General features: G+C 40.6%; 1 protein-coding gene across 1 annotated transcript; it reads right to left on the bottom strand.

Moving 5' to 3' along the window:
- Positions 1–569: 569 nt before the first annotated feature.
- On the bottom strand, positions 570–8,315 carry slc13a5b (solute carrier family 13 member 5b). Its single transcript, XM_046389751.1, has 12 exons — positions 8,144–8,315; positions 7,057–7,185; positions 6,831–6,967; positions 6,361–6,581; positions 6,081–6,261; positions 5,861–5,983; positions 5,516–5,728; positions 5,310–5,416; positions 5,079–5,200; positions 4,252–4,413; positions 3,013–3,150; positions 570–2,155 (listed from the first exon to the last, which is right to left on the bottom strand). The coding sequence occupies exons 1-12, from the start codon at positions 8,279–8,281 to the stop codon at positions 2,030–2,032; spliced, it is 1,797 nt and encodes a 598-aa protein (XP_046245707.1). The 5' UTR covers positions 8,282–8,315; the 3' UTR covers positions 570–2,029.
- Between the last annotated feature and the right edge of the window lie 1,666 nt (positions 8,316–9,981).

Genomic DNA, 9,981 nt, shown 5'->3' with positions numbered 1-9,981 from the left:
CTAAAGGACAATGACACAGAGCTGTTGGCTACGTACATTAGGTGTGCCCTTTCAGTCCAGGATTACTGTGGCTTTCCGCACTGTGTTTACAGGATTATATCAGCTTTGTGCCCGAGACAAGAAGTCACTAAACAGGAGGCAGAGCAACACGTGTGCACTTTAAAACACAGTTTATTGTCATGTGAAGCTGAGAAAAAGCCGACAGGTGATGAAAGTGAGATCATTTTGTTTTGGATGACAGTGAAGGATAACAATGCTGTTTCTTACAACTAAGACCGAGGTTTTTTTTGCCCTGCTTTATTAAAGCCTCTTAATTTTTTTTAAAGCCTATACTAGGTTAGCAATGATCTTGCTGTAAAACCAGTGGTTTATATTTTAAACCAAGTGTTTTTGTAGAATTTACTATAAAAATATATGTGCATGACATGAACAACTGACTGTATCTTCCTTGTTTTGATACTTTGTCACAGTTCTGTGAAATAGTCTTTCTTCAATATGGAGATTATGAAGATATTTTTTCATAATTTTCCAAATATTAAGGTCTTGGAATTTAAGAGACAGAAATGTACATTGGTTCTTAAACACCACTTTATTACAGTTCAGCCAGAAGTCATCATTGCAGTGAGACATTTCACATTGTTAGCACATACTGTATTGATCAAAAATATTGAAAATGTGTTATTAAGACAGTACAAGTTTGTAGAAGGCACATAGGTTTGTTGTTTTGCAGTGATGCTACATTTCAAAGTTCAGCTGATGCTGGAACTGCAACAAACTGCCATACACCCTGATGTACAAATCAACGCAGTGTATAGATGAAGCAACAGTGTGATGTAAAAAATGGCAGATCACAAGTAGAGATTTTGACACAAAAATGTATCAGTAGTGAAAGTTTTCAGTAGACTGAAATGCCCTTTCCAGTGTTATGTGATGTTACTGGATTACTATTTTACATTGTCTTAATGTTGTATCTGTGTATGATGTACGGAAGCCCTGAGAGACAAGTAAGAGAAAAAAGAATTTTCAATCAGGCATAATATTTGCAGCCCACCTTATGTTAAGAGTGCATGGAAAAATTAAAACTCAAATGGAAGAAAACACAAGAGCTTTTAGTCCTGTTGGAACATGGGGTGTTGGTGCACATAAGCCTCTTGGCTGACTTGAGTATTACTGAAACAAACACTTGATCCCAGCAATTTTTTTCTTGCAAAAACTTTCATACTTGAAAGAAAAACCTGCCAAAACTTTCACAGATGTAAAATGATCATTCTTCGCCTCATTTGCCTCTCAGGGCTTCTATAGGTGGGATAATTTAAATGCATTAGTGTAGTTCAGTCCATAATCACGTTATCTTGTATGTTATCTTAATATGAAAAGTAAGAAACTACAGCTGTTAAATATATGTCGCAGAGTCGAAAGGACGATATTTCCTTCAGAAATGTTGTGAAGGACAAAAATGTAGAAGTGAAAAAAAATGTAAATCTCTATGTAAAGTACAAGTACCTCAAAAATTGTGCTTAAGTGCATTACTTGAGTAAATGTTGTTAAATGTTAAGTTAAGCTTTTATACAATATGGCTTATTGCCAGAAAGACATGGCTACATGTAACTACATAAAACATTTCTAAAAACTTTGACATCATGAATAGCCCTTCCTAAGTTTTTCTGTGACAAAAAAGAGTGGAGTTTAATGATGTTTCTGGAATTGGCTGCTTTGAGCATTAAAAGGTCTTTCTTGAGGATAGAAATAAATCAAAGTATAATGTCATTATGATACAGTGTAAATACAGTAAAAAAAAAAAAAATTCATTTTTCAGTCTTCTTTCATTCCTAATCATATTTGTCACCACTTTCTTCCACAAGCCAGTGTCAGGTATCAGTAAGCCTCGATGGGCTTGTATTCTAGCAGCACTCAGATGCGTGCGTTCCACCGTGTCCCGTGCTGTTGCTCTGACCAGAGGTCTTTGTCTGGCACCTGTGAATAGGGAGGACAGGATGTGCGTGGATCTTCTCCTGTGGCAGAACCAGGCTCACACTCCGGTGGCATTGGCCCACGCAGGGAAGGAGTCCAGTTCAAACATGGCTTTGCCCCAGCTGTTGATAGCCAGTGTAATGCAAAGGATTCCAATAATGTTCATGACTATTCCTGTCCTGGCCTGATGGAAAAGAAGAGAATGCTGTCATATTAAATATTGGACATATTGGAAAATGCTCACTTTCTTGCTGAGAGCAGCAGCTGGTTAGCATCTTAGCATAAAGACTAGAAACAGGGTGAAACAGTTAGTCTGATTCTGTCCAAAGGTAATAGAATCCACCAACCAGCAGCTCTGACCTCCGTAGTTAATATATATTATCTCTTGTTGAGATAGCAGAGAGAGCTCAATGTACTGAAACTTAAGGATTGTGTTGTATGTGCTGTAATCACATACAACACAACCAAATAGACAGGCGTGCTGCAAAGTCTCACAGCACAACTAAATACGTAAACATGATGCTAGTAGCACAAACAATAATCTATATGAATCTTCTTCTCTTAAAGGTGCATTACTGCTGTCTATCAGACTGAAGTGCCAAACATGGATCTGACACATGAGTGAAAATGTGTTTTTTTTCCTGTTTATTTTGACATCATGGTGACACGAGATATTACACGTATTGCAGATATCTGCCCTTAACCTAGCATTAGCTGCAGCACCAGTTCAAATAATCTGACAAAAAATGATTTGCAGCATTTCTGTCTGTTTTATTGTGCTGGGATTATTTGCAACATGTTTGTCTGTTTGATCGCAGTGGTACATTGGGGTGTACTGTTTGGGGCACATCAATGTAGACTGCACAAATGGTCCAGTGACTGACGCTGACGTCTTCTCATCCAACTTATTTTAGCAACTTCAAGTCACAGCTGCAAGTGGTTCAGCTATCCTTAGAGTCTAACAGTGGCCCTAAAGTAACAACTTTGCATGTTGAACATATAATTTACTGAATAAACCCAACAAACCACTGTCACACTCACCATGTCAGCAACCTTGAGGTATCCATAAGAGAAGACTATAGCGTTTGGAGGCGTAGCAACAGGCAGCATGAAGGCAAAAGAGGCACTTAGGGTACAAGGCACCATGACGTACAGTGGATTGATTCCAATGGACTGAGACTGCAATAATCACACAGAAAGGTTCAACAGTCTGAGACAGGGATGAACACAGCCTTGATAACAAAATCCTCCACTCCTCCATCTGGCTATTTTTCTGCAGCCGTAATCACTGACTCATAACTCAGAGTGAAATGTGTGCAATTCTCTGTGGAGAGAAAACTCTCATTAGGTGGGTGTAATTAAGATGTAATTCCTGCTAGCTTGGAGCTGAATCATAATATCCAAAATAGAAAAGCACTACATATGTTGCGATAATGGCAGACTACAAAGATGCAGAAAACATTACTCTGGAATTTGCTGCTGAATTACATATCCCACAGCACAGTAGCTTACAAGTGCACAGTAATTTCTGTTTCTCAAAATAAACAAAGGGTGAAAAGTCTTAAACTGTCTTCTTTAAACTGTAGGCTGTATATCAAGTCACTATGATGACAGAGTTTTGTCATATCTGATTTTTTTTTTTTTTAAATCAAACACTGAAGAGTCACTTGACAGGATGACACAGTAAGTGACATACCACAAGCCATGGCTGCCACAAAGTGTCATCTCCCCACTTTCAGCTGCATGTAACTGACCCGATGTCTCTCCCACTCTTTTTTCATACCAGGGTTTGAACACACTTGTGGAACCCACTTGGCTTTTCCCTCCATAAATTTCTTAATCTGAATACCCCTGCTTTGCACTGTCTTTCACAACCCAGCTATGGTGCTCTCTGCTTGACTGGTGGGCACAGTGATGCTATTCTTCAGCAGCAGTAGGGTGGGCAGCACTGCAAGGCACTGGGCTGAATTGGTGTGTTTGGCAGGTTATTAATGGGAGGAGGGGCCCAGGGAAGGGGACCAAACATATTCAGCCTGAATGACCAACAAGATGGGTAGCCAAACAAGGGAAAATAGGCCGGTTCCCACTAGGAGTAGTTTCAATGCTGGACTCCAGTTGGGGAAATTAGTTCAATATAAATACATGATGTAGTACTTCACCTTACTGAACCAGTGCTACTAAAGGTTATTGTCCCGCGGCATTTGGACATTTGACTTCTGCTTCTGCATTTGTTTAATTTTCTTTAATCAAGCACATATCTCTGTCTCTCTGAGAACTCACCATTGAAGCTAAGACAGGTAGGAAGAGCGTTGCAGTGGCCACATTGCTGGTGCACTCTGTAAAGGTGGCAATCAGCAGGCATAAGATGATAGCTATTGCCCAGGGAGGGATGTTTTGCAGGGGAGCCATTTGATCTCCCATCCACTTTGACAGTCCTGAATCCTGAGGTTTACATAACAAACACATACAGGGTTAGTCTCTTCTGGAAATGTGCACAGTACACATCTAAACAGCTGAGTTAACATTAACTCATCCACTGTGACTATACTATAATTAAGGTTTGTGCATCATATATGGCATCTTTTGAAATAAAACTCTAGGCCTATTTGCAGCATAAAAATGCAAAAATAAATAAAACAAAAGCAGCACTTTTAGGGAAACACTTGAACTCCCAGCAGTAGGACACGTTCAAACAAGTAACTTCATGCAGCTGTGACAGGAGAGAAGGCTGTAAATACTTAAGCTGATTCAGATGAGACACAATTAAATACAGTAATGTTGGGTTACATTTTGTGCCTGTAAATCTCCTTGCGCATAAGTAGGCAATTTGAATTCAGTGCGGGTTTAAAATTAACAATAACAATAAAACATTCCATAGAAAGGTACTACAAATGGGAAATACATATGATGGCTATCGCGGGAACATATCAACAATGAACAGTATAAAAAAGGAGTTGGATTTTTTAAAAATCTTTTGCAACTTTAAACACAGCCGATCACAAAGCAAACATCGCACTTCCCTTTCTGGTGACATTATTATTCATACCATACTGTGAGTAAGGTCTTGGCCCCATTCCTATTAACATTACAGTACGACTGTCACTTACTTCACTGCCCTTGGCCAAAGCAAATCCTCCTCCGAGAAGAAGCACGATGCCCCATGGTAACTTCTTCTGGACAATTTTCCAAGTGAGCAGACGTGGAGTTGGACCAGTAGCTTGATGGGGTGCTGCAGATACAAAAAGATTCTATGTCAGGGTCATTTCACAGAATCTACTTCTCGAAACATGGTTCCTCCTGTATGATGTGATCTGAATTCTTCTGGAACAATGCCTCACCGATTTCAAAACTGTGAGTCCTTCTTGAACAGAAACGTGGGGGTTTAGAGGGCAGAACAAAGAGAAGAATGGCAATGAAGATTGCCACTGTGGCATCAGTCACATACCTGAGAAGTGCAGTGACAACGTTTGGTTACATGAAAGTTTCTTCAGAGCAAATCATTCTCAAAAATTTGGTTTACAACAGAAACATTTTGTGCACAAACTCTGCTCTGGAGTTGAAGATATCGGTCGCCCAGCCCTCAACAAAGCCCGGGTCTCTTGTGAACCACATCACCACCAGCAGAATGAAGAGACTCAGGACACTTATCTCTCCAAAGGACATGGGCCCCAACAGACGATGCTGCTCGCAGATCACATTATAGGCAGCAATGTCCTTCTCTGTCTTCACAGCCCCACAGCCCCATGTCTTCTTAAAGCTAGAGGAATCACATGGGAAAAATCTCTCTGTCACCTCTACACTCAATCACATTCCTGATGCGGTTAAAGTTTCTTGATGTGGATTCAAGTCTCTGTCACTATAATTAGGCTTTAACCATCACCAAACTCACTTGAATCCCATGAAGACAAACTGCAGCCAAAGCCAGGCCAGTGTGAGCATGAGAATCATGTTGGGGAAGGCAAAGCCGAACCAGGAGGCAAAATTAAGCACATCTCCGTTTTGAGGAAAGAGCCTAAGGAAACCAATACAAAGGATTTTTAAAGTATGTCATAGAACAAGACAGAAAGCTATAGAAGGTGACTGAACAATACTTTGAAAAACACACTCACTGGTTCATCTGTCCCTTGAGGACCAGATTGGGACCAGTTCCTGTCAGCGTGGCGGTGCCTCCAATGCTGGCAGCATAACAGACACACAGGGTCATCCCTTTGCACATTCTCCTCTTTTCTGCTGCCTCTTTATGCCTCGCAGCCTCCGCTGTAGCATCCAAGAAAGTCACCACCACTGAGCCTTCAAACAAAGAGCATGAAGTGAAAAGAGTTGTGTGTTTTTTTTATCTTAGAACTTTCTTTGCCAGACAGATTGCGCTTGAAGGTGACTGTAGCTCACCTTGTCCCTCGCTCTGCTTTCCGGTCTGTGGAGGCTGTTTGCTGTCAGCGTCTGACGTCTGGACCTGCTCGTTTGAGCTGAGGATCTGAGGTATCTCTGCTTCACTGTTGTTGAGCTGCTCCAGCACTGCTTGGACAATAGGCACCATCATGGCAGTGGTTGCAGTGTTGCTGATCCACATGGACAAGAAAGCTGTCACACCCATGAAACCCAACATCAATCTGCCAGGAATATACATATATAAAAAAAAACAGAAGTAGTGTTAGTGCTTTGGATTGGAGGAGGTGGCCTCAAGTGTTTTATAACACTTAAATTGTGATAGACAAGAGAGAAACCATAAAATAAGCTTGAAGTTTCTTAATCTATCTCCAGTGTTTTTTTATTGTCAGAGTTGATCAGATAAGATAGGTCTTAAAGGTGACCAGCCAAACAGAGAATCTGCTGTGGAGGTGCGAATCTGAGCCACTCACAGCGCTGGACGTACACCAACAAAGAGCAGCACCCTCAAGGCAATGCGCTTGTGCAGATTCCAGTGCTCCACGGCTACTGCAACCATCAGTCCCCCGACAAACAACAGGTTTGTGTCCTTCAGGTACTGCATACACACCTGAGACAGCAATACCACCCAGAGTGTGTCAGCAGAAATTCATCTCACTGAGCAAAATTCTGCTCACTGCTGCACTTTGTTTTACTCACGTCTTTGGACTCCATAATGCCAAACAAGGGGAAAAGGAGGGCTGGGAGGAGGGCTGTCACAGCTAATGGAAGGACCTCTGTGCACCAGTAAACTGCCATCAGGATGATCACATAGGCACATTCTGCCTCCTGCAGAAATACATGTAAAAACAAAATGTGACAAATGCACACAGATGCAAGATCACCTTTCCAAAGATTTCGTGTAATCTATAAAAACAACTTATTGCATAATCTTTAAAGGGATGTTTAGGGGTCAAAGAGTAAAGATAAGAGTGTTTATTGTTCTGTTGTTTCCTGTTACCTGCTTTTGCATTCGTCTGGATCATTATGAGGTCTTTAAACACCTCTTTATGATTTTGTGCCCTGCAGCCTGGATAATTAAGGCTTTTTCAAGCTTTCTCAGAGCGCCTTAGTTGGTTTGTCTTCAGCAAGCAGACAGTCCTAAAGTGTGCGACCTCACACTCTGTTCCCCTCATCTGCCTTGTCTGTCATGTCTTTGTTCATGCCTGCGGTCTATCACAACATGCTTACATGCCTGCGTGCATGTCTCTATGTCACATGTAGGTAGCAGACAGAGCCCTTTGACTCTGTGTTCCCACGCTGGACACGACCCTTCATGTTAACAACAAGGAGTTAAAACAACAAGACTTCAGAGCGCTCCCGCCTGAGGCAACACTCGGCAGTTCTCATGCATTTTGCGCACTTGTGAGCCGCATCAACAGGTGCAAGAGAGAACCAGCGCAAATCACACTCATTCATATTTACCTCCTTCAAAATTGTAAAAAGAAAAAGTGTATGGCGAGCTGAATTTGCTTAATGAATGCAACTCCCTCGTTTTTTAAAAATGCACGTGCGCGAGGTGAAAACTTTCCCGAATTAAACTCACTTTTTAGAAACATAATTAGATCAATTCTGAGCGCACGTGTTGCCAAATAAAATGCAAAGACACAACTTTTCACAACATTTTTTTGTGTCAAAAACACACACATAAAAGAATTGTCACTTTGTGAAAAACTTGAACTAAAACAAATAAAGCAATTAAATCAAATAAAGTAAATCAGCAATTTTATCCAGATCAGTTACATACCGAAGTCCCGATCACTAGTGGCAGCGGAAGAACAAGAAACGGAGTTAACAAGAGGATAAGATCACTCTTAACGGAGCGAAGATATTTGAAGAATGCCATCCTGAAGAAAAACGGAGACAAGGGAGGCTTTCGGACCATGGATCGCGCTTTTGAGGCGCAGAGGAGAGGAGGAGGGGGGCGTCCCACAACAGATAAAGGAGAGAGAGAGAGAGAGAGAGAGAGACAGAGAGAGAGACAGACAGACAGACAGACACAGAGAGACAAAGACAGCGACAAAGACAAAGAGAGAGAGAGAGAGAGAGAGCTCACACACAAAATAGAGCTGACTGACTCATTATTCTCAGAATCAACAACAAAAAAAATCCTCCACATAATCAACAAACCTCCCAAGCAATCCCAAAAATTCCCATTTTTTTCTTCTGCCACCCGGCATCATCATTGCCAGCTGACCTGCTGCAAACCCGATAAAAAAAATTACCAAATCATGTTGACAGGTGCATGTCAGTTGAAACCATTACTTCATTAACTGCTTTAATGTAAAAGATTTTGTCAGTTGTGGCTGGCTGTTGAAGACTGTGTATAGTGGTCATATTCATGTTTTGTGTGCTTCTTTGAATAAAGAGAAATATTTATATCTCCTGCATCAAATTAGGCCATAGTTGGTGATTCACTGTGATGTGAAGTAACGTTTCATTAGAAAGGAAGGAGGAATGCAAATCAGTGCGGCAGGAACATGTTGGGATATGACGGGTTGTTTTCTCCTGAAGCACTAATGCAGCAGAGTCACATGTCAAGAGCCACGCCACTGACAACACAGGTGTGGTCATTTGAATCATTCTGCTCCACCTTATTCCAGCTATGGGACTGTGAATTGAAATAATCTAAATCTAAATGCTGCAATCGTTAATTCTCCTGTGGGTGTTCTGCTGTGACATGTCTACTGTAAACCCAGTCCATTGTGATGGAAAAATAACAAATTGCCTTTAAATTTATGTTTGTCTTAAAAAAAAGGGTCAACTTTAATGGTATGATATCTAAATATCTTGATGAGCTGGTCAGTGTTAAGCATGGCAGGCCATAGAAAAACTCTCCATCAGTGTAACCTTGATGACACAAGACATAAGAGTAACTGGAATTTAACAAGTGGGGATTTAAGTCTGTGAAAAAGCAATTGGATCATCATAAGTATGATACTGCTTATTGCACTTCTGGTTAGCTGCCAAACTGCGTTTCGTTGCATTGTACTTGTACATGTGTAATGACAATAAAGTTGAATCTAATCTAATCTAATCTAATCTAAAGTATAGCTGACAGAAGATCTTGAAATAAATATAAAGAAACAGCACATGCTTTTCACAGCTCTCAAGTGTCCACTATGTCTTATCAAGGACTAACAGTATCTCCTCTTTGAACTGCATGTTGTCAACAACATTATTGAAACTTTTGTTTCTGCATTGAATTGCTTGCATTCTGCGCACAATACGTTTCATAGTTGTTTCACTGAATAGTTCCCACTCTTGTGTGTTTTCTTGCGGACCATAGTAACCAATCCATCTATCCAACATCCAACAATTTATTGTGGGATCAATAAAGTTCTTGTCTTATCTTATACTTTGCCTTTTAGATGCCTTTTATCTCTGTGGGATTGTCAGTTTCAGCCATATTTATTAGGCTTACACCGTTGTAATAAATATGTAATTGGGAGAACTATGTTGGAAATGTGGGCAAAATGGCCACCTTTTCCTCAGTTATATCAGAGTTTCAGCTTCATTTCTGTGTGTGTGTGTTTCTGTGTCAGTTGATTTATGCTATATGTTGTTTGCATGATTAATTGAAAC

Source organism: Scatophagus argus, chromosome 5 (genome assembly GCF_020382885.2).
Source record: "Scatophagus argus isolate fScaArg1 chromosome 5, fScaArg1.pri, whole genome shotgun sequence".
Classification (NCBI taxonomy): Eukaryota; Metazoa; Chordata; class Actinopteri; family Scatophagidae; genus Scatophagus; species Scatophagus argus.
Note: the sequence above shows the minus strand (reverse complement) of the source record. Positions and strands in the feature narration are given on the sequence as shown.